The sequence below is a fragment of the Diprion similis genome, chromosome 13 (genome assembly GCF_021155765.1).
Source record: "Diprion similis isolate iyDipSimi1 chromosome 13, iyDipSimi1.1, whole genome shotgun sequence".
Classification (NCBI taxonomy): Eukaryota; Metazoa; Arthropoda; class Insecta; order Hymenoptera; family Diprionidae; genus Diprion; species Diprion similis.
Window position 1 is genome coordinate 3,124,414 of NC_060117.1, and position 25,242 is coordinate 3,149,655.

Genomic DNA, 25,242 nt, shown 5'->3' on the forward strand with positions numbered 1-25,242 from the left:
TTGACCGTGCGTACGGGGAAATTATTAATTAGACTTTGCTCGTTATCATAACATCGCTATTTCCGTCGCTGTTATTATTACTATTATTATCGCTGTTCTTGCCGTCATTATTCGGGCGATCTAATCAACCATCAATTAAGCAAACTTGACTGGCTGACAGGCCGGCTTTTCACCGCTGCTGTTCAAACGATCTATTTGTCACCGTGATCTTAGATCTGTGAAAAATAACACTTAAGCTCAGTTTTCATGGGTTATAAATTCAGCTGCTCTGTGTCTTTGTAAAAAGAATTCTTTAAATTTCTCAAAGAAGACTAAGAAGAAAAAAAAGTTACGAAAAAAACGGAACACGACGTCAATTTCACACGTCGACGATCTTTCAATTTATCACTAATTTTTCATTCTTTATATTTATTTATTTTTTTATTTTTTTACCCCGGTTGTTTTTAACACCAACTTATACGTTTCTCACAACACGCACAGATTAATAAAAAAAACTTTGTATATTAAATTCATCCAATTCATTCCCGTACGAATATGTGTATTATTTATTTATTTACTTTTATTTTTTTTTTTATACCCATATATATATATATATATATTCACACAACTTCTCTCTACCATTTATTTCAATTTATTCATCCCTTATTTTCGTGTTCTTGTAAAGTTTTTTCAAGTGTATAACGGAACGGAGAAAAGGCTGATGAAAAAGATAAAAACAATTTTTATCTTCTGTGCAAAAAATGGTTGATTCTTTTTTTTTTTTTTTTTATTTTTACCGTCAACACTCGCGTATTCAAAATTCGCAACGCTAATATATCCGGCACCGAAATTCCAAGCTGCTGCTACTGTTGCTGCTGCTGCTGCTGCTGCTGCTGCTGCGGCTGCTGCTGCTGCGTAGCGGCAAGCAAACTGAGGGGGTTTGTTCGTGTTTCGGTTTTCCTCGGGGCATTTCGAGCCTTTCCGTCACCCTCCGGCTGGTTAACGCTCACTTTCCCTCTCCCTGACGATCGCTTCCTCTTATGCCAACCCCTTTCACCTGTCCCGTCGCTATTTCATGGGCTCATTACGCGCAGCTGAATAGTTCTTGCCCCTCCCCCCCCCCTCCCTCCCCCCCTTTCCTCCGCCGCCACCCACTCTTTTTCCCTGGAATATAATATCAAAATTTGTTTTTTTTTTTAACCCTTTCAGTCACAGTGCGACTTTGCATTTTTGATTTAAAAATTGTGAAATTCTGACCTCAGATTCGTGATCAGTGACTCAAAAAACCCTCGAGTAGCAGGTTTTAGTTCCAGAATCAACGATTTTTTTGATGGTTTTTTTAGATTTTATATTCGCTATTTTGGATCCACCATCTTGTATTTAGAAATTTTTAAATTTTGACTTTAGATTCTTGTTCAGCGATCCCAAAATTCTTAGAGGAACAAAATTCAGGCGAAAATATTTAGTTGAAAATTATGTGACTGAACGAGTTATATTTTCAAATGTTTATAACCTATACAGGTAAGATTCGTTTTGCAATAGAAATAATTGATAAATTTTTGTAAAGAAACAAGTATAAAAAATTGTAAAAATTTTTTTTCTCATCCTTGATAATTCGTTTTTGCCTAATAATTTTTTGAATAAATCTTATCCCGCTGCTTTTATGAAAATAACACCAGCAAACGTAGAATATCAGACACTACGAAGAAATAATTGTACAATAAAATCCAAAACATTAAACAACTAATGATTAAAAAATAAATTATTATCTTAGTAACAGTAATGGAAGAAAATTTTTTTTCCGAATTTATATCGACAAAGGAAAGAAAGCATTCGTTTCACTTCCGTTTTGTTTTACTTTCTAGTTCTTGTTTGTCTGTTTTTCTCATCTTCCTCCTCCTCCTCCTCCTTCTTCTTCTTCTTATCTTTTTTTTTTTTTCATCATTCTTCAGCGACGATCGCCTCTCTTAAGAGACCCTTTTCCCAGCATCCACCTAAAATTCACCCTGATGTCTGTGCGTACTTAGGACAGTATATATATATAAGCTTAAACGCGACTCATAAAGCTCGCCGATGTTTTATTAATACAAAAACAAATTGACCCAAGTGAGAGATCCCAGGTCCTATTTTATATACAATCGAGGGAATATCCCACCGCGGATGTTGAAGTTTTTCTTTCTCTTCTTTTTCCTTCTTTTTCTTGCTTCTTCGTCGTCGTTCTTTTTATACCTATATCTACTTTGTTTTACATTTTCTTTCTGCCTTCCTATACCGACGACGATGATAATCATAATATTACAAAACCCAGGATATATCCGGACGATGATGCTTTTTTACGGGCAGGATCGTTTCTACAGAAGACATTTTGCAACAAAATTCATTTCTACATAATAATTTTTGGCCTCCAATTACTAAAAGTCTGTTTCTACCGAGATATTATTTCCAATCATTAATTTCTACAGAATTTGAGTCTGTAAGTCCGTTTTACTTCCACAAGTTCGTTTTTACAAGTGGCGGTCAAATGATTTAAATTAAATTAAAGTAGATTAAATCGAATCAAATCAAAATGTCGAAATTGACAATTAAATGTATAAGAAACGAACTTCTACGGTCGAATTCTGTAGAAACGAACTTCAGATCGCAATTCTGTAGAAACGAGTAATCTAAAAGAATTCGTCTCTATAAAACATAAAAAAAAACATTTTTTTCTCCAAATTGTTCCATTTCAATTCGTCATTTTTGTAGTAATTTTTAATCTTTCACAACTCGAAGCAATTTTTTCGTTCACGTCATTGATTCTTTTAATTTTTGACAAGATTATAGAAAGAAAAAAAAAAAAAAAACAATCTCCGCCTTCTATACGGTGATTTGGGAAAATCGTATCACGGTTCAAATACTTTTGCAATCAATTTCTCGAGCCCTGTCTTTATTGTAATATATATAACTAAATCTGACCGATTTATATTACGTAAAAAGAAACCTTAATAAATACCTTTTCAACCCTCATTCCGGCTGACTTTCGATGTATTTAAGAGGGGGCGAAAGCTTAATTGTACCCTCTGAGTTATATATATATATATATACATGACATTGCGAGAAACGTACTTCTACTTCGCGAAAGCAGCATGGTTCGAAAAGCGAAGAGCGAGAATCGTGCGACGGATTTTCATTATTCGTTGAAGATTTCTCTTTGTCTCTTCACTTCGTTCGTTATATTACACCTGTCAATGGACGTGTTATATATCTATATACACAAATTCATTTCACTTTCATCTTTCTCCCCGATTCCTCTCTGTCATTTTCACTCCTCTTATATTCATCTCAACCCTGACTTAACGAACCCTTCTTGATGGCAAGAAAAGTCGCATTTTCTTTCTTTCCTTTTTTTTTTTATCTCATTTTTTTTTTTTTTACCCTACAAAACTCAATTTCGAATCATCATTGTTTCATTTATTTTTAATTTCGTTCACTCGTAACACAGTTACGTTGAAAAAAAAGAAATTCTCCGGCTTCCGGTCAACTCAATTTGTCCAATTTTAAAATATATTTTCTATCTCTATATACAAATCGTAATTCGTTTGTTGTTTCGTATTTTGTTTTTTTTTTTTCTTTCTTTCGTTCTTTTCTTATCTCTAATATTTCTCTTTATTACGTCCAAATTTTACTAAATTTTCCCAACAATTTTTCCAACTGAATTGAGAAATGAGAAGACCTTTTAATTTATCGAAATAAAAACTTTTACACAAATTATTGTGTAACTTTTGACTGTGTTTTAACATTTTTTTATTTGTAAATATAATTATTTTCAAAGCTGCTCGAAGGAATAAGTAAAATAATAATTTTTGACAAAATGGCCATTTTTCAAAGAAAGAAATCGATTTTTGACAAGAATTCAGACCTTAAATTATTTACAAAATGAAAAAAAAAAAAAAATATTTATCGGTGAGAAAAAATCTTTCTCTCCATTACTCAAAAAATATATTTAAAAAGCCATTACCGATAAATCCTGCTCACCGATTTTGAAAACATATTTTTCAGAAAAACGCGTTTAAAATTTCAAAAGCACTTTACACACAGTAAAAAAAAAGTTTTTCTCTTTCAACTTACATCGACTTTTCAATATTTGCCGAATCGACAAGAAATTTTCTGTATCTGTACTTAAATATGTGCAAAATTACAAAAACGAAATAGAAGAAAAATCAACTTTTTAAAAATTTCAACTGTACGTAACCCCTTGACGTAATTACCGGAAATTTTCGTCGATAATTTTCTCTTTTTAACTCTTCCTCGTTTTTACCTCTCATTTCTATGGACAACCTGGAGACGATCCTCGTGTTCCTCGGGAACCAAAGAGTCTCCCTTGAGATTTCGGGGCTCGTATTTCTGAATAATTTTACGTTACGGTGCGTGCAGCATACTTGCGTACGTTTACACGATGCCTTTACATATGTGTCCGCACCACATACGAATCCCATGTAAGCCTCTCGTGTGGTAGAAACGGGGGACGGAAATCCCCGAACAGTTTCTGCTCTTCTGCTTCCCTCCCTCCCTCCCTCCCTCCCTCCCTCCCTCCGTCTCTCTCACCCCCGTTTCTCTCCTCTTCCGTTTTGGAACGATCCGTGATAACTGCCGCGCCAAATTCCACCGGGGAAATGGAACGGTTTGTTTGTTCGTTTGTTCGTTCGATGTGGAATAACGCGTATGAGAGAAACGGAGAAGAGGAGGAGGAGGAGGAGGAGGAAGGGGGACGCCGATATTACAAATCGAGGAAGTTTTAACCATCCTTGCACCCTCCGAATCCAACCCCCAACCCCCACTTCCGCCACCTTCTCTGTCATCCCTTTAATCGTATATTATAGTGGATATTTCGTTACACGAATTATACAAAAAGTAGGAATCTTTTTATTCAATTAACAACCGATTGTTATTGCATTTTGTATTTTTCTTTTACTTTGAATCTGTAAAGATTTTTTTTTTTTTTTTTTTTTTTTTGCTATTAATTTATTTTTATTTTCATGTTTTCTCTTAAACGTATTTATATCAGCGTTGCAACTAATTAATTAAATTTGTAATTACATTACTAGAGTAATTAATGATTGTGTAGTTTAATTGTAATTACATTGAAATTAATTAATAATTACAACAGAATATTGTATTCATAATCGAAATAATTGTTAAATACAAAATAAAATTGTAATTATACTCATAATAATTAATAATTATTTTTAGGATAATTGCAAGTTTCTTTACGTAATTAATTATTAAAAACAGATAATCAACCAGTTTTGTAAATTAAACTAAAAAAAGGAACAGAAGAAATATTCACAAATTGTTTTACAATTTATTGATGAGATAAAAATAATTGCAGAATTACGTAAAAGTGAAATTTAAAAAATTGCATATTTTCACGACAATTTTCTCATACTCTATATAATAATATTAAAAAATTTTAAATTGAAGTTCAACAAACTTTCCTTTTATTACTATTTACGTGCGATCGATTGGTTAATTTGATCTTTGATCTATTCTTCGTCATCATCGTCGGTTTCCCATTCCGATGAAGCTATCTCAGCGTATACCGCGAGAATAAATATGCGCTTTCCGTTTGCAGAAATCGCGAACATCGTTTTGTAGTCAATTCCATCCACCGTCTTTGGCATAAGTTTTCTCGACGGGTACCACGAGTCCTCCGTTTTATAATTACCCTGCGGAAAAAAATTAGTTTCACTTTCAATATTTTGATATCGAAATCGGGATCGAATTGGAAATTTCATTTTTATTTTAATGTCAATATTTCGATTCTGAACTTGATACAAATATTGTATAAATTTTTCCAACTTGAATTTGAATTTGTACAGGATTTAGAGCAAATTTTTTTAAAATTATCAAATAATAATTATAATATATAAACTCACCTTTTTCAAGGGGCAAGTATTCTCGGTTATACCAACCGTTTTAAACAAATCCCCTAACATTACTTCCTCGTTGACAAAATTGCAAAGATTTTCTTTAACGTAAATACCTGTGCTCGTCTTATAATTTCCAGCTCTACGTATGAACACGTCAAATTCTCCCTGAGTACAAAGGGAAAGATGAGAATCGTTGAATACAAAAAAAAAAAAAAAATTATTGTTTCATTTTTTTACTCCCTAAATATTATTTTTATTTTTATAACGAGATTGAGGAAGTTAAAAAAAATTATCAGTTATCCCAATTAATTAAATTAATCCTTGCACTAAATCCAGAATAAATTTCACTCACATACGTATCCTCTGGAAGGTCCTTGATTACCCTGAAATCCAGTTTTATGGCATTAAACGTATCGTTCAAAAGCTCCAGCTCACAAGAGGTCGCATCAACGTCGAACCATTCCTCGTCGATTACTTCAATCTCGCAATCTTGAATGTGGTAGAATATACCCTGTTCGTGTGTGGCAAGAATAATTATTGCAACGGAAGAAACATTAATAATGATGATAATTAAACAAGTTAGTAAATAAGTGTGATAAACATTTGAGAGAAATCGTTGATTTACTCATTAATTTATTACTGCTTTCAGCTTACCTGACTTTCCCAGCTCAGGGTTGAAAAGATGATTAATCCAAACAGGATCATTCCTGCTCGCTGTATTTATTTTACCTTTGCTGTTAATTTATTTACTTTAATTAATTTCTTTTCGGAGAATTTTTCCAGATTTTTGTGTCGTTAGAAAATTTTTCGTGAAATATATTTGCATTGAAGTTTCGATATTCCTGCAGAGAAATATTCTTTTACCTCTTAGGGTCGATTTTTGTGATCGATCAGAGTTATAGAATTTTTATCTGGTTTTGGGTAATTGTTAAACAATGAATTGTCCTAAACATTGACTGTGATATTGTTTTTTATTCTTTCTCGTTGTAGCAACAAATGAAATTGTATTTTTATAAACTAGTTTTTAACACAGTTTAGCTGCAAATTTGCTGACGATATTCAAATCGCTTCTGTCTATCAACGTTTCATTGATTTTTCATATTTTGCCTATTTTTCTGAAGACTTCAATTTTTCTTTGTCTTCAATATGAATGCGTAATTGTAATTACACAATCACAAGATTGCATTACAACTTAATCATAGAATTTCGAGAGTAGCAAGATTCGAAACTAAAAAATAGCGAAAGTTTAAAGAGAGCAGAACAACAAAAATTTTTCAGATTAAAAATCGCAAGATCGTTAGATCGTAAATCGTAAGAATAGAAAAATTGCGAGCTAGCCAAAATCGCGCAATCCTAAAAGCGCAAAATTACAAAACAACTAAACAACAAAACATCGGATCATCAAAGGATCAAAAAAAATATAAAAACCAGAAATTCGCCCAATTCCAAAACTGTCTTAAATCTTACAACCGAAACCGCCTTAAATTAGGAGAAAAAAAATTTATTTTAAGCATGGCAAAATCTCTACCTAATACTTGAAAATTGGCCCCTGAAGCATTCAAGCACGGAATCCTCTCCCACAGATATCGAAAAAATAAAAAAACTTATATATCTATACACCGTAATTATTTTCGCACTTGACTCAACAAAACCCCGCTTCAATAAACCGTCGAATTCGTCGTAGGCGCAGGTATTTCGTACGATGACAAAGTCTAGATGAAGGCTCGCCGTGTAGGCGTACGTTTTTATACACCGTGGGCGTGATTATTACGGACTTTTTCTGGAAAAATCGTGAATCATTTCCCGACATGCGAATAAAAAATACAGGCAGACCTAAATAAAATGACACGAAATAATTACTTTCGGTTTCTCCGCAACACCTTCGATGTCTATGTGATCCGTTACGTCATTTTCCATTTACATTTGTCACGAATAATAATCCTGCATGGCAAATCATTCCCCCCCCCCCCCCCCCCCCCCCTCTTATTTTCTTTACGTATATTATGTATACTCATGTGAAGCGTGTGTTCCATGGGAAATTAGTTTAAATCAGATTCTCCATCTCGTTACACACACGCTTGTTTTTTACATCGTGGGAACGACGAGATTATGCAACGAAAATACTGATCACGTGTCACGATTGCGATGCAGGATTTGTTTCACTCTTATTTTTTCCTATTTTTCATTTTTTCAAAATCTGTTCCTAATTTTTTTTTTTTCTTTCCACATCGGTGTGGTTTTTCGTTTCAATTTGATAAAAAAATATTCACGTTGCTCTGAATCACATACTACCTAATAGGGAAAGGTGGGGCAAAGTGGGCATCTTAAAATGATTAATATCTTAAAAAATTTTGGGTAAAAGTGGGCCCCTGGGGGCAAAGTGGGCACCTTCAAATTCTTGATATTTGGAAAAATTTTGGGGTAAAGTGGCATTAAATTTTTTTATTCCACTCTAGTCTTCTTCTCCGGCAGAAAAAAAAAAACAAAAAAAAAAAAAAAAAAACACGTTTCCCAAAATCACCCCAATCAGTGTGAAAAATATATATTCCAGGCATTATTTTACTTTTAATTTTATCATCGCCATATACAATCCGCTAAAATTGATCGTAAACTCGATGAAAAATATTATTTTTACTTTTCGATTCCCCGGATCTCGATTTTTCGCCGTTGGTTGGTTCGAGTTAGTTTATCACTGCAGGACGTTGCAAATCGTATTTCAACGGATTACCAATCGCGACACGTCGCTGGAGCGGAGGCGGATATCGGGCAGAAATTATGAATCCAAATGAACACATTTCATCGTTGTGCAGCTGCAGCTGGATGCACGCGTCGAACATATTTAACTTTTACGACCTGCTGCCGGTGGCCACTGGCCGTTGGCTGCTTTTCCTCGTTCAGGTAAAACTCATATAAACACCCACACGTGCCTGCACACATTCACCCATCCATATAATACGAGGGTGAATCTAGTTGGGTTTTTCGGGGTTGATCTAATTAATCTTGTACCGTCGCGACGCGCCGCGTCATTTCAAATTAAAACGATTAAATCATCGCGTTGAATGTATATATATATATATATATATGTATATGTATATTATTATATGAGTACAAACACGTACCTGCAGGTCAATATATATTTTCGTACAAATGGTATGATCAAAAATTTATTTATCGTATATAGTTTTGGGCGTGGTTCAATTTTTACTTCTTATGTACAGATTTTGCAAATTTTTGAATAAATATTTTTCCTTGTAATTTAAGTCGATTTCAGTTGTAAGATTTAAAGAAGTTTTCGAATTGTGCGAATTTCAGGATTTTATATTTTTTGAGATCCTTCGATGATCCGATGTTTTGCAGTTTAGTTGTTCTGTAATTTTGCACTTTTAGAATTACGCGATTTTTTGACTAGCTCGCAATTTTTCTATTCTTCCGATTTACGATCTAACGATCTTGCGGTTTTTAATCTGGAAAATTTTGGTTGTTCTGCTATATTTAAACTTCCGCACTTGGAAATTTAACAACTCTCCAAACTCGAACTCTCGCAGTTATTTAGATTCGAATCTTGCGATTGTATAATTACAATTACGCAAGAAGAAAATGAAGAAAATGAAAAAAGAAAGACAACAAAACAACCGCAAAAAAAAAACATCACAATGAAAACTTTATCAAGTTTACAATAATAAATCGATACTTGAATTAATTTGGCCATATTTATTGCTCATAGATTGATCGAATAGCCCCAGAAAATTGAGTGACCAAAAATTCACCGATTACCTACTCGGTTAAACGCGGCTCGTTGACTTTTCGCAAATTCCTCCTCGTATAAAATGTATGGACATTAGGTGGGCAGAGATAATATCATCTATCCATGTAGGTATATGTATATGCGACGTTTGCGGCTATAATTGGTGAGCGATCAATTTGTTTGGACAATATATGGATATCCGTCGTACTCACACGTAGATCGATATGTGATAATACACAGACGCAGAGGTACAATAGTACCCGGCACACAGTCTCATCTGCACGAAGAGCATTCGTTCGTCCATTTAATCGGTGGCAAAACGCCGTTCCGACCTCGCTGCGGGGAGCTTTTCCGAATTTAACCACGGAAAATTCGAAATCCCGCACGAAATCAACCGGATAACACGCATTGTGTGTACATATATACAGTATATAATATATATATATATACAGAGTGAGTCAATTGCAGCGCTGAGAATGGAAGGAGCTCGATTGTCTTGATCAAAGTAAGGCTTGAAGCCTACATGTACGGAACCACTGCGAATGAGAAACAATAATTAAGATTTGACAACAAAGAAAAGACGAAAGCACGAAATGTCAACAATCCAAATGTCTTCATCCCTCAATCGTCGTCATATCGTCACTTTATTTCTCATTACCACTCAAAACCTCAGGTATGTGGACTTCGAACCTTACTTCGAAGCCAACATAACCAAGATCCTCACAGTATTGGAGTTGCAATTGACTTGCTGAGGGATACGGTCTAGTTCATCAACTAAGCTCCTCCCATTCTCACCGTTTCAATTGAATCACCCTGTACATGTATTCCATATATATGTATGTGTATAGTGCAGGGTACATGGTATAATACCATTCGCGGTGTGGACCAAATGCTCGCTTGCGCATTTGCTGCATGTTCTGCAACGCCACCGGATTACCACCAAAGTCTATTTTAAGCTCCTGATTTTAGTGTAAAACTGCCCTTTCCGTTTTACGTATAGTGTATACCTAACAATCCAAATCCGACCACCATTCGCGGTCGTTTGTTTATTTCTTTAGTTATTTTTTTTTACCTTTGGTTTTTTTTTTCATCTCTTCTCGATTTTTCGTTCTTCTCTCACTCTTTTTTCACGCCACATTTGGCTTTCATTGTGTGATAATCGCATTAAAAAAAAATTGCAGAAGTTAGCAGAATATCACTGATTCATTTATATTTCGCAACTGCGAATAGAATAACAAAAACTTTTAACAAGATTAAGAATTTTCTGTTTGAAAAACGACTTGACGTACGTGGTTGAGGACTTTTTTTTTCAATTTCAAACAATGGTTTGAAAAAAAAATTGGATACATTATTAATTATTAATTTACATTTTATTCAATCACTCATTTGATACAATTTTTCAATTTTTTTTGTTTGTTTTTTTGTTGTACCTATTTCAGTTGATTTCTTAATTTACCCCACGCGAAGAACAATGGAAAACCCTTCGTTCTAAGTATTCATGGCCTGTCGATTTTCCCCACAAAGAACCGCGACCTCCTGCACATCATCGTTATCATCCTGCTTCCTCTTCTTTGGGAAGAGAGTCTTCGGGTTCAGGGAAGAGGGACAGCACGGCTTCTGGCAGCAAGGGATGGCTGCATGTTTAACCGGAAGAGCGCATGGTGGCGGAGCTTGGAGAGAGCTTTTTCTCTTCGACCTAACGTAGCCGGAATTCGAATCTTCGTTATCTTTCTCGCCGATGGTGAAGGACCGCTGGATCCTTTTCGTCCCAGGATAATTGCTCCGCTCTCCGGAGCTCTGACTCGCACCGCAAAGGACGTTGACTCCTTCGGGAACTCCGAAAGGGTCGAGCTCACCACCGATCTTCATCTTCATCGTCAGGTTGTTCCTTTTCTGGGTATTCATCTCCTCCGAGAGTCGTATCAGCCGGTCCTGCTCGCGCCACATGGCCTTCCGCATCTCCTGGACCTTGGCTGCTGCCTCGTTCTGCTTCTCGTTAATCTGCATCTGAAGTGCAGCTATCCTCTTATTCAACGCGTCATAGTCACCGCCGATCGTCTCATCGTCCGCGTCCTGCAGACTTGAACATGGTCTGCAGACTCCGTCGGGTGACGTCGAGTCGTCGACGTAGTCTTCAGGGTTTATGTCCTGCTGGACCATGCTTGACGTCACGAGGCAGATCCTGTCGTGCAACTCGGCGAGCTCGGTCAACGTCAGCGTCTGGAAAATGGAATCGGGGAGTTAGAAGGGGATGATGAAGAACATCAATTGGAAGGTGGTTCTCACCTTAAGCCATGATTCGGCGTCGAAAGCGTCTCCGAAGCCTTCGGGCTGCTCGGATGCCTCCTGAAGAAAAAGGGAAATCGAAGAATAAGGCGACTGGTGAGTCCTTGAGCTCTGTGTAATACTCACTTCGAGTTTATCTCGGAGAGCGGCGTTCTCCTCTCTCAACTTTTCCAGCTCTTCAAGGATCTTAAGAAGCCTCTGAACGTCCGTTTCAGCGTTGAATATAGTCTCTGAGAGATACTGTGACTCCTTAAGCAGCTCCATTATGTCTTCCGCAAATTTGTTCCTCATCACCGATGACAGACGATGAGTTTGTGACTCTGCCATCTCCGGAGGCGATTCTCTCTCTCCCAGCACGTACTTCACGAAGTTTCGTATCCGCTGAACAGCTGATTGGTTAACACGTGAGTAAAATGAACATGAATTTTCAATAAACGTGAATGGAACTTTCTCACTCCAGTCGATTACTTGACTTCAAATTTCTCTCTGTTCAGTTTCAACTCAGCCAATTTCGTCTTACATGAAGTCTCACTTCTTTTTCTTAACAAAATCTTCATCCTTACCTCTGTCTTGATTGTTTATGTTCTTTCTGAGCTGTTCATTCGCGCTTGCGTAATCACCGTAGCCCTGACCTTGGGATCCTTGGTCTCTCTTTGCAACCGGAGTTCGCCGTTCGACTTTTGGAGTTCTGGTCGGTTCCTTCTTCACTGCAGGCTTGCCAACAGCAGCTGCGACTAAAACAGATTTTCGACATTATCGTGAGTTCCAAAATAAGGACTATCTGTATTCTACTTTGTCTATATTGTTACCTTTCGTTGGCACAGATTGTATGAGTTTCTCAGGAACAGGACCAACAGCTTCCGAAGCTGAAACATCGAAGGGTTTCGGTCAACGGGACAACAAGATAAACGCGTAAGTGTAATTCTGATTGGGAAACAGTTTGGAACCTTTTGGTTTGTCAATTGCTTTCTTAGAATTTTCCAACTCAGCGTTGGCCTTCGCAAGCTCGTTCTTTAGATTCTCATTATCGCTTTTTAGTTTGTCAACCTCAGACTTGAGCCTCGCATTCTCGTCCTTCATGGCGTCTAATTCCCCGCGTAGTTTGTTAACCTCTGCTTTGAGCTCTTCAAGTTCTCCCTTCATCTTGTCGTTCTCAGCTCTCAGAGCGTCGTTCTCGGATTTCAGTTTTTCCAAATCACTCTTCAGCCGTGCAACCTCCTCTTTCGCGGCCGCCAAATCGTCCTTCAATTTTGAATTTTCAGCCTTTAGCTTCTCGTTCTCAGCTCGCAACGCACTTAGCTCGGAATTCAGCTTGTCCAGGTCTCCTTTGAGCTTCGAATTCTCCGCCTTTAGGGCGTCAAGGTCGCCTTGTAGCTTCGCGTTTTCCGCTTTCAATCGGTCAAGCTCTCCCTTCATCTTGTCGTTCTCAGCTCTCAGAGCATCGTTCTCGGATTTCAGTTTTTCCAAATCACTCTTCAGCCGTGCAACTTCCTCTTTCGCGGCCGCCAAATCGTCCTTCAGTTTCGAATTTTCAGCCTTCAGCTTGTCGTTCTCAGCTCGCAACGCACTGAGCTCGGAATTCAACTTGTCCAGGTCTCCTTTGAGCTTCGAGTTCTCCGCTTTTAGTGCATCAAGGTCGCCTTGTAGCTTTGCGTTTTCCGCTTTCAGTCGGTCAAGCTCTCCCTTCATCTTCTCATTCTCCGACTTCAACTTTTCGAGCTCACCAGTCAGCCTTGCGTTCTCGGCTCTCACTTTATCCAGCTCACTTCTGAGCGCAGCTAGCTCAGCTTTGGTCGCTGCTAGTTCTTTCAAAGCCGCCTCTTTCGCCGCTTTCTCTGCTGCGAGCTCACCGTTGAGTTTGTCAATCTGGCTTTTGAGCCCCTCGATCTCCTGACGAAGCTTCGCCTTTTCGTCCTCACATGCCTTGACCTTGTCTTCAAGTGTTTTCACCTTGTCTTCAAGCGTCTTCACCTTGTCTTCGAGGGCCTTGACCTTATCCTCTAGCACCTTGACCTTGGCCTCAGCATCGCTCAAATCTTTCTTCAGCTTCTCATTTTCCGCTTTCAACTTCACGTTCTCTGATTTCACTGCCTCAAGCTCAGCCTTGAGCTTCTCCAGATCGTTCTTCAGCCTCTCATTCTCTGTTTTAAGACCGTTAACTTCTGCCTTTAACTTCTCGTTCTCTGCCGTGAGGGCAGCGCACTTTGATTTCATCTGATTGAGCTCATTCGTCAAGTCTGCCATCTGCTTCGTCAGGTCATCCACTTCCGCTTTTAGTTTGTCCCGCTCTGCTTTGAGCTTGTCCATTTCTCCGAGTAAAGCTTTTAGGTCGGACTTTAGCGCTGCCAACTCCTTCAGCGCCGCTTCTTTCGCAGCTTTTTCATCTGCAAGCTGTTTCTCAAGATTTTCCATCTTGCTCTTCAGCTCCGCTAACTTATTTGCAAGATCAGAGTTCTCCGCTTGCAATGCCTTTATCTTCGCCTCGGCTTCGCCCAGACTGTTCTTCAGCTTCTCATTCTCTGATTTCAAAGCATCCAATTCGCTCTTGAGCTTTTCAACCTCGTTTTTAGACGCGGCAAGATCGTTCTTCAGCTTATCAATTTCAGCTTGCATTCCGTCGATCTTTTCTTTCAGCTTTTCCACCTCAGCCTGCAGCGCGTCTCTCTCTTTCTTGAGCTCGCTATTCTCTGCCTTCAACTTTTGTACTTCCTCATTTAGCCGCTCTATCTCACCTTTGAGCTTCATATTTTCAGCCTTGCACCCTTCGACCTCGCTTCTGAGCTTATCGATTTCCGCCTTGGCTGCAGCGAGCAGATCCTTGAGCTCGCTGTTCTCCGCTCTCGATTTATCCAACTCGCCCTTAACCTTGTCAAGCTCGTTTTTCAATCTCTCAATTTCGCCTTTTGCCGCGTTTAGTTCGTTGCTCATTCGCTCGTTGTCTCCTCTCAGTTTCTGGTTCTCAGCTCTACAGACTTCGAGCTCTTTCATGGCCGCTTCTTTTGCAGATCTCTCAGCAGCAAGCTCCTGTTTCAGTTTCTCCACCTCCTCCTTTGCCCTTGCTAGCACCCTTGCCAATTCATCTTTTTCTGCCTTCAGCCGAGCTATTTCATTTTCAAGGTCGTTCATCTTCGCGTTAGCAGCGGCCAGGTCGCCTTTGAGCTTTGCCAGCTCGTCTTCGAGCTCTTTAATTTTTCTCTCAAGCCCAGGAATCTTTTCGTTCTCCGCCGCGAGCTCGGCCAGCTTTTTCCTTAGCTCAGCTATCTCCTTCTCCAGCTCAGCTATGCGATCCTTCAGCCCGTCAATCTCGCGTTTCAGCGCCGCCTCCCTTTCGGCCGCCGCCTGCATCGTGCTCGCGACTTTACTCAGAGCTCGAGAATGCTTGTCTCTTTCCTCCAGGATCTTTATTATCTGATCGTTCCTCTCCGAAACTACGCCCCGAACTTTACCGAGTTCTGACAACAGTTGTTCCCTCTCAAGTTCAAGGTTATACAATTGTGGCTTGACCGATTCAATCTCACTCTGCAGCCTGTTCAACCCCAGCATATCAATCGCCGACGTCTGGAGCTCACGCAAGAGGTCCGAAACCTACAAAAGTTCGAAGTCAGCTTTATACCAACCACTAGCTACCGTTAAACACTAGTCAAATCACAAATTCGTCTCACCTTCGCGTCCCTCTTTTTGAGCTCATCCTTCATAGCTTTCACCTCGTCCATGATGGCTCTGTAGCTCACCGTCATTTGGTCGAGGTCAGTGCTGAGCCTCTTATTGTCCGACGTGACGTTGAACAGTTTACTTTGGAGGTCATTAATGGCGGCATCCTTGTCCACGAGCTGCTTCCTGAGCTGAGCTATGAGCGCTTCGAGCTCTTTGATTCTGTTTAGCAACTCTGAAACGTCCATTTCCCCCAGCGGTTTTTCCGGCGGTTTCACTTCCGCTAGGGTCGTTTCAACAGCGACATCAGTCGCCATTTTTCGCCGTTCTTCGCAGGCGTTCAGCAGGTCCTGTAGCCGCTTCACCTCCGCACGAAGTCTCTCGATCTCTGCTTTTAGATCATCAACGTTATCCGTCAGCTCGACCAACGTCTCTATCGAACGCTGGACCACTTTTGACACCCGCTGGTCTGCCTCTTGACCACCTTCCGTTAGCTCCCGAAGCTTGGCTCGCAGACGATTCAACGCTGCACAAGAGGACTCGGCCTCAGCCTCTTGGAGTCGGATCTTGAGCCCGGAAATGATCTCTCTCAATCTGTAGAAGAAGAAAGGCGTCGGATTTTTGAGCTTTAAAATTTTCCTACTGATTTGTGATTATGAATATTGGACGAGTAATCCAATACCAAAAGATCTTTGCTTGTTTCTAGAAGAGCTTTTCATTTCCAACGTTTTCTGACTTATATAAATTCTAAATTGTAAAATTGAATCTAATTGAAGATCTCTTCGTGAAACCGTTTAGCATGTCATTTCCATTTGTGAAAAACCTGCCTCCGTTTTTCACCAGCATGAGCCTCCTTCATGTTCTTCATCTTTTCGCGAAGTTTGCTGACGAGTTCGCAGGGTGACTCGACATACTCGTACTCGGTTATGGTGTCCTCGAGTCCTTTGACCTTGTCCTGAAGTTCTTCATTCTCGTTTTCCAGCCTGGCATTCTCCTCTCGAAGATGAGCCAGCAGAGGATCAGGCCTCACCATGTCATCGTTAAGACCTGCAAGCGTGGTAATAAAATCCTGGAAATTTCTCTGGGAGAAATTCAAAACCTCAACAGATTTATGAAATTGGAAACATCAGCCCACCGTGGGCCTGCAGCACCTGCTTCAACGCCCTCGCCTCACTCTCAAGCTGCAGACGTTCCATCCTCCATTTCTTCATCTGGCATTTCATCGAGGTCAGTTTACGCAGAGCGTAAGACAGGTCCGTTATTTCCGCATCCCTCCCACCCTCTCCCAGTGGATTGTAACTGCACCCGCAGGATCCTTCGTTCGGAGGATCGCTTCCCGTCATTTTTGGTGGGTCGGTGCATCCGCACTGACATGTGCGACCCGCCATCATCTCGTTTCTAGTCCTTACAGGTTAGTCGTTTGTATATCCTTGGCCTTCAGCTTCGCGTGAAGAGTAAAGATGTTTCGAATATTCTTGTTTTTGGTTTTTCATATCATTTTCAGTATCGTTCCATCACCGACTTGTCAATTTATCATATTTATGTTTTTATTAATCGCCAGATAATAGATTTTTATCACTGTTGTTTTATAGGTTGAAGTCTTGTTGAATTTTTTTTTTTTTTTTTTACCCTTTTCCCACACCTCGCATTCTCCTTTGTTTCAGTCCCTGGATCGCGAAACAAACATGGCAAACTTTGACATTTGATAAACGTAACCAAAAAATAAACTAAAAAAAAAAAAAAATAATAGAGAAATTCTCCGTTGACCAAAAACTAGGATAATATTTTAACCGTAAATAATCATCAAAATTCTAAGTGAACACTGCCCATATGTAACAAATCCGTTAAATGGAACTATTAAATGAAGCTCGACCGAAATCAAAGAAGCTCGTCCCGTCGTCGAAGGTTGAAACTTGAAAGAAGCTAGGATACGAAAAATGTCTGGTGAATGCGGGCTGCACCCTGGCTTGACGATGACGAGCAGTGAGGCGGTGGCGATGGCGGCATCGGCGACGCTGGGGCGGCTAAATTCGCTGATGCGCCAGGTGACCGATTGGCAGGACGAGCGTTTGGCGCTCGAGAGCAAAGTGATGCGACTGAAATCAGCGCTGCAGAGCCTCGGCGGAAACGTCGAAGACACGCTGAAGCCAGACCCGGTGGTTATTCGTCAAAGAGAAGAGATAGGAAGATTAAGATTGTCCGAGGATCGACTAGAGGAGGAGATCAAGCGACTTAGGGAGGCGCTCGTCGAGGCCGAGGAGGCCATCACCTGTTCAGGGGCGAAGCGGCTGAAGGACAAGATGGCGCGGGTGAGAGAAGCGGGGGTGGAGGAGCGGCGAAGGCTCAGCGAAGAAGTCGAGTACCTGAAGATGCGCGTCAGGGAGGCGGAGGAGGAATCGTCCTGCGCGGCGTTGGGCCGTCTGCGTTCGAAGCTGAGGGAGATCCTGAAGGGTGACAAGATCGTGGAACGGTTTATTGCCGACGTTGCTACCAGGGGCTGCGTAACTGTTGTCGACCTCCTGGGGGAGGCGACCAGGGTGAAGGAGACGCTCGACCAATCGATCGACGAAAACATCCGGCTGCGTGCCGAGAGCCGAAGGCTGATTGCCGCCCTCGAATCGGACGCCGAGACCGGCTGCTCCGGCCACCTGGAGACCATCGAACGACTCGGTTTTCGCGTCAAGGAACTCGAGCGAAGGATCAAAGAATTGGAGGACGATTCCCGGCTCGTTAAACGGCTCGGGGAACTCGAGGACGAGCTGAATATTAAACGAGAAGAGCTCGAGGATCGGGAGGCATCGATTAACGCTCTGAGAAACGAACTTCTTGGCGCTAAAATCGCGTACAAAATTAAGGCAGGGGAATTGGATGATATTGAATTCGAGAAGGCGGAGGTGCGGAGGGTTAACGAGGAGCGTGAACAACTCGAGAAACGAATTGGAGAACTCCAGCAACGCGTAAGGGAGGCGGATTCGGTCGCCAGAGACGCGGAGGACGTTAGAAATGAGCTCAATCGAGTCAAACCCGAGCTAGTTAGCCTTGAAATTGAACGCGATGCGCTTGTCGAGGATATTGAACAGATGCGAAACATCATTTCGGACCGAAATGAACAAATAGCGAGAATCTTGGAAGAAAATGAGCAGCGAGACAGAGCTAGAAAGTCTGAGATCGAAGGCGTGAGAACAAAGCTCAGAATCGCGTTGGCTGAGAAGGAAAAGCTTGTTTCCGGCTGTGGTAACGGCGAAGCTGAAACGACAGGTAGAATCGGTGAAGCTAGCGGCGACTCTAAGCCTCTTGAAAAAAAAATAAGAGCACTTGAAGGGGAGCTGGTTAAACTGAAGGAGCTCTCGATGGATCCGTTGATAAAAGATCTGCGTTCGACAGTCAGGCTTGAGAATGAGCTCGCGGTCGAAAGATCGACCAAGGAAAGTGTCATCAAAGAATCGGAGAGCTTGAGAGTGGAGAACAGTCGTCTAAGGTGTGAGAAAAATGAGCTCGATATAAAATTGGAGGAATTTGAAGCGGAGAATACCGAGCTAAGGAGAGAGCTTAATCGGCTGGTGGAAAAAAATCAACAACTAACGATGGAGATTGATGAGCTCAAGAACGTTGCGGAGAATGAAGCTAGGCTGAAGAAAAAGCTGGATATAATGGAAGGCGAGAATCAACTGCTTAAACAAGACATGGACGGACTAAAGTCGAAGGATTCTGTTGAAAAGAGAATTCAAGAGCTCGATAATGAGCTCAGAAAGCTGAGGACCGAACGTGAAGCGCTTAAAACTGAGTACAGAAAACTGGTATTGGTCAACGAGACGTTGAAGATCGAGCTCAACGATCGAAGAACGAGGATTGATGAGCTCGAGGAGCGGCTGAAGCTCAATTCCAGGGACTGTGAAATCCTTATAGAAAAGTTAGCAGTGGTTGAAGGGGATCTTCGTGAAGCTAAGGAAGAAATCGAATCCCTGAAGATCAGCGCTGACCGCGTAAAAGGCGAATTCGACGATCTAAAGGCGCGGAATGAGGTGCTGGTAGCAGAGGTGAAAAAACTGTATACCGAAGCTGAAGAAGCGTCTAAGGAAGAGCAGGAATCCATTCGCGCGAAGGAATGGGACGAGGGAACCGTGGTTATGGACTGCGGGGATTACGTGCGAGCTGACAGAGAGATGAAGTACTTTATCCACCTTCAAAGTTTGGCAGTAAAACGAGTCGCAGATTTCATCAGCTATGTAGAAGGCCAGACCAGCCTGAGGCCTGCGATGGCGACGTTCCTAGAACCGACCTTCACCAACGTGATGATCCTTAACGTCGACGAAAATGTGAGGACAACCTTCAGGATGTCGCAGAAACTTTCGGAGATGATTTTCAACGCTGAGATTAGGGTCCAGCGCCTTGAGACTCTTCGGAACGAGGCTGATCACCTTAGAAAGGAACGCGACTGCCTAAATAACGGAATTGAGAAACTCAACAGCATGCTGAGCGTACGTTGACTCCTTTCCAATATTCAATTTCCACTTACCCAAAAATCTAACTTCACTCAGCATTTTTTTATCATTGCAGAAACTGGGTCAAAACGTCTTGATGCAGTCACCTGATCATCGTCGTGTTGCGTTTTGCACACCTTCCGACAGCGACATGGATCAGTGCTGGTCAAAAGTCAGTATCGCATTTTCTTTCCAAATTTTCAAAGTTCAGACAAAAGTCCCTTTGAATTCAATAAAATTGTTCAAGATTTTTTCGAATCAAATAAATTACTTATATAAAAAAAAAAGTATCTGACAATTCGTAACTAGGAATTTTATTCTTCCTAGTCGCGCAATAACATCCCCCAGATCACGGCGAGCTTACAATTGTGCCAAAATTCTGAGCACCAGCTTTATCCAACCTTCGAAAGCGAGGTGCTTCCGGATTACACGGACGAAAAATTCTGCACTATAAATAATCGAATATCGGACCTCCAGAGGGAGATTAAGGCGAAACAACGAGAAGCTGCGGCGAGGGTTTGTGGTCTTTGTCATCCCTTCAGACAGCCTTGTTCCTTTGCTAGAAATAAATTCAAACAGAAAAGTGGGGAACGTCTTATTTCTTTGTTATCTTCTCGTCTAAGGGATGTTGAAGGAAGAAATATATGACACGTTTGACCATATTTTTTTCATCCTTTCTTATCGACTTCGGCGGTTCTTTTTTATCCCACTTTTCGCCCCGTCATCAATCAATTGATCAAAGCCTCGTGTCTATCTGTATATATATATATATATATATATGTATATATATATATATATACATGTCGTATACTCACAACGCGTTTGAACTTCTTTCAGCTTATCGAAATGCGAGAAACCATGCGGCAAGAACGAACGCGGCTAATGGAGATTGCGGACAGAGGTTCACCTCGTGGTGTTCACTCACCTGCTTCTTCCATCATTTGAGAGGAAATCTTGCATCAAAACGAATCGACTAACACACTCACTGGATTAAAACAACCCGGCGTAGTGCAACGGAATGCAAACGTGCTCTGTGCTCTTCTAGAAGGGGCGGATGTGATTGGAAAAACGGAAAACTCTCCACAGCCTTTCTCCTCGCGAATGGACAGTCCATTCATCAGTAAGTGAAAATCTATGTAAAAGGGAATTGAATTGAATTGAATAATTTTTTTTTTCTTTTTCGTCTTCTTCTATTCGACTCGATTTCCCACCGGCTCCAAGTGATGAACGATAAATATCGAGTAGAGTTACTTTTTTTCAATTTTCAATTCTGTTTGCTAAATGATAAGATGAACCGGAATTCAACAAAAAATTATTGCAATCTTTTTCTAAATTCACGTAAATTTCTGAAAGATAATTAAAATTTGACTGACATGTAATTCGTTATGTTTATCACAAAGAGGGTTATTAATTAACGCGTTCAATTAGGGTACACACGGCTTGTAAACACAACAACGGCGAAAAACGGAGAACCCCGTAAAATCGCGCGGCTGTTGGTTTGCTAGTGCAATTATGTGCTCGTACGTATTTCCCAGCAAAAAGTGGTCATTTCGGTTCGCATAGTTGAGGGGTCGAGCGACTGGCTCATCTATCATGTTCTACTTGACGTGAATGAAGTAGCGCCGAGCTATTCAGCTTTTTATTTTTAAACAACGTCGGTACGTAACTTGGATCGATTTTCTCAATTCGGAGCACTAAACATCGGCTAAAATGCTCCAGAGCTTAACGTATCCAACGGTCTTGCAAAAAGAAAAACTAACCGGTCAAGTTCTTGATGTTTTTGCAAGGTTGAGAAGAAGAATCGTTTTACGGTTAACTGAAATTAGTCTAGCCTGAATAGATTTTTAAATGAGATAACATCCGAGATGTACAAAGTAAAAAATTGAGTTTGGAGCCAACTTATTTCTTGCCAACGATGTGAAAAGAAAAATTCTGACAATAGGATTTGCAGAACATTAGAAAGAAGTTTTTTTTTACGGTAAGGGCATTGAAAAGTCCACTTTTCGTGGCAGTTTTTGTTCCATAAAGTGACGCTTTATACGTCAGCGAACAAAGTTGCGGAATAAAGTCTTTATTCCGCAGTTTCGATGTGCAGTTCGAAGTGCGCATCCCAAACTGCCGAATAAGGTAGCTTCGTCGAACAGATCGCGACATAACCTCACTCTTCGTTTTGCTTTTCAATGCCCATACCCTAAAAAATATTGTATGTGGCATGGCCGTAAACCGTTTTTTGCCTCGAATAATTTCAGTACTCGCTTCCGGCTCGCTTCCGGCTCGCCTTCAGCTCGTCCTGAAATCTTTATTCTTGCCAAAAAAACAGGCGGCTTACGGGCATGCCACATAAATAGCTATTTATTCCGTTTCAAAATCATCGCTGCAGATGTTCTCTGTTTATTTAAATCTTCGGTTTTGATCCAGCTCCGATTGCGAGTCGTGTTGCATGTAAGGAATATAATAGCGATGTACTACATGTTTTAGAATTTGATACGATCTATCTTGCATCAGGAGTTCAGCGTTGTAATGAAAGGAAATAAAACCGACGTAGTCACTCCGTTTAATCGCCTCAGACCACGTCGACCCTCTCGACTTCGTATCTGCGATCAGCGTTAGCTGGTGTGGTATAACTATGGATACCTTCAGGATGGCTCATTTTGAAAGGAAATTAATCTTCCTTCAACTAGTGGAAAGAAGAACTCGCAGGAGTTGCTGGGACAGCGTTGCCAGGTGCGTGAAAAAACTACTCTTCCAGGATAATTGAATATCGTGATTTGAAAATAAGAGCGAATATTGCGAGTATGATTTTAGAACGCAAGTTTAAAGTGAACCTCGGAATTTCTGGAGCCTAGAACATATCGAAATACTAGTCTAATATTGATATTGATATTTATTAACCAGAAAATTTTACTAAATTCTGTTGATTGAAATTAAAAGAGAAGAGACAAAAACTTCAAGTATTTCAGTCAATCTCAAAGACAGAATTTCAACATTTAAATTTCAGTCCATATATTATTTCTAATCCGCTCTTTCAGATTTTTTGTTGTAGGAAGTTTTATTAATTATTTTTAGGCTGTCTTACTGTTATTATTTTTAAACTACATTATCGTTAAAAAGTATTAAAGAAGAAAAATATGCTGGTATTCTAATTAAAATCGAGTTTCTAACGTACTTTGATTATTATTTTTGTCTTTCCTCTTTTCACGAAAATTAAGCAAACGTTGATTTTTGTCAATCGCAACTTTAATTGTTTATCCTAAATTGTGATCCAAGGTGTGGCCATGACTGTATTTGAATCAAGTAAATTAAGAAAAAATATCCACAGACCAAAAGCAAGATGTAAACTGTAGCTTTTTTATTAACAAGATAAAATTGATAAACAAGGAGAAGAATGAAATTGGTTGATTTATATAATGAAGCATGATATATGCGAAGCAATAATCTCCGGCTGGCCATCGTTCTGCGATTCATTGGATCTCAATAATAGGGTGAAAAAATATTGTGTAAAAATTACGTTTGCTAAAATAATTTGTGCAATTCTGAGCTCAAAGTCGTGTCATTTTCGCAGAGCGCGTCTGCCGCCTTATTATAACCTGCGCCTGAACAAAAGTGTAACGAGTTTTCGTTTCGAAGCACGTCCAGACGCGTCGCAAAAGCCGGGGATAATTGTTGTGTATGGTAGTAGAAGAGGTATAAAAGAATGCCAAGTCGTAAAAAATTCCACCGAGCAGGTAGAGAAAAATATACGCGAACGAGACGGACGTAAAAACGTAGAAAGCATGGTGAAAAAAATTAAACAAAATAATGTGAAATTGCAAAGAGGCGAGCCTGACGCCGAAACGTGCTGACCCACGAGCTTTGTGTGGATCCTCCAAACCCACACGTGCTCGTAACTGGACTTTAATTGTTCTAAATCGTCGCAATTAGAGAATGCTAGGGAAAACCGAGGACACCTACACCCCCGAGAACTCACTGCAGCCGCCTATTGTGATCATCACACGCTCCCATGACACGCTCGTTAAGTTCCCGTGTGTGAAGGTGCGTCGGAAAACGATAATCAGAGTATTATATAATAACGGGGATGACACAAAATCGAAAATGGTGAGGATCAGACGTTTGTCGAGTTCCCGTGGATTTGCCAAGAATGCACTTTGTTTCACTGCAGATCCTTTTGACACGTCACGAGGCAAGTGTAAAATTGCAAACCATGGAACCAAGGACTAAAACGGAAACAAAACCTTTCACGGGGTGAAAGAGAGTGTGAATTTATAGTTCAAAATTCTAAACTCGAATTGGATATTAATATTATAATTTTTCGGTAAACTTTGAACTTGCGTGTGCAAGGATAAAGTTTGATATCAATTTAAATGTAGTTGACAACGGAATTACAAAAAATAATTTCTTAATAAGTATTTATCTTATTGATGATTTGAGAATGGGGCATGATTTTATGGGAAAATTTTATTTTGTAGGTGTATTCCGATTTCTTATCCCTATGACAGCTTTTAATTGCATCGATTTATAAGAAAATGAAATGAAAAACGCATTGGTTTCAGAAACGGATGTCGAAACGGTGGGAGTGGAATACAATCAACCCGGTTGCTGAGATTCGGTGACTTACTTGAGGACCACATGAAGATCTGAATGAAGCTAATCTTACATACTTATTTGACAAAGTTTTGTATGAAAATGTTTGTATACGTCTTCAACACAAGCTATAAAGTTTCTTAAGGACTGTGTATCTGAAAGTATGTAGAGAAAAGGCATGGAAACGTACAGAAACGTATAAAAGATAAATAAAGGCGTCTATCATATCGGTGAATACGCATCAAATCCTACGAAAACGAAGAAAAATATGTCGAATTTAATGATCGGGTAATCACACATTATCTGAAATATCTTTGTTGTAATTTTAAGTGTTCTATTGGTAGAAACCCGCTTCGTGAAATCGATTTCTAAACGACATATGATCGATCCCATAAACCCGTGAAAAAAAAGAGGTTCCGTTAAAATTTTTGTCGCCAAATCTGACACTGACTTATAAGTTGATTCAGGCCTTATAGTGATGTAACTTTACCAAGAAAAACAATAACTAAAGTTGAGGTAAACACTAGGTGAAAAAAATTTATCCGAAAATTCGAGATATTTTGTACAATTTTTTTCGCATTTCCTCAGCTGTTCTTCTTCAGGTATTCCG

The 25,242-nt window shown here is 39.9% G+C and overlaps 3 protein-coding genes across 4 annotated transcripts; 1 reads left to right on the forward strand and 2 right to left on the reverse strand.

The window, feature by feature from the left end:
* Positions 1–5,487: 5,487 nt before the first annotated feature.
* LOC124413965 lies at positions 5,488–7,598 on the reverse strand. 2 transcript variants are annotated; one of them, XM_046894788.1, is made up of 5 exons: positions 7,417–7,598; positions 6,543–6,602; positions 6,241–6,399; positions 5,895–6,053; positions 5,488–5,684 (listed from the first exon to the last, which is right to left on the reverse strand). In XM_046894788.1, the coding sequence occupies exons 2-5, from the start codon at positions 6,591–6,593 to the stop codon at positions 5,502–5,504; spliced, it is 552 nt and encodes a 183-aa protein (XP_046750744.1). In that variant the 5' UTR covers positions 6,594–6,602; positions 7,417–7,598; the 3' UTR covers positions 5,488–5,501. The 2 variants fall into 2 exon arrangements, with proteins under 2 accessions (XP_046750744.1, XP_046750743.1); XM_046894787.1 differs by lacking the exon at positions 7,417–7,598 and having other exon boundaries at positions 6,543–6,842.
* Positions 7,599–12,696: 5,098 nt separating this feature from the next.
* LOC124414215 (flagellar attachment zone protein 1-like) lies at positions 12,697–16,958 on the reverse strand. The gene is made up of 5 exons (XM_046895192.1): positions 16,706–16,958; positions 16,398–16,617; positions 15,582–16,164; positions 12,867–15,504; positions 12,697–12,785 (listed from the first exon to the last, which is right to left on the reverse strand). Exons 1-5 carry the CDS (start codon positions 16,956–16,958, stop codon positions 12,697–12,699), a joined length of 3,783 nt encoding a protein of 1,260 aa, XP_046751148.1.
* Positions 16,959–17,460: 502 nt separating this feature from the next.
* On the forward strand, positions 17,461–24,689 carry LOC124414216 (spindle pole body component 110-like). Its single transcript, XM_046895193.1, is given in 6 exon segments — positions 17,461–20,048; positions 20,128–20,223; positions 20,379–20,567; positions 20,889–21,171; positions 22,619–22,775; positions 24,602–24,689. Coding segments are annotated over 6 exon segments (3,354 nt in total). The 5' UTR covers positions 17,461–17,507.
* The last annotated feature ends 553 nt before the right edge of the window (positions 24,690–25,242 follow it).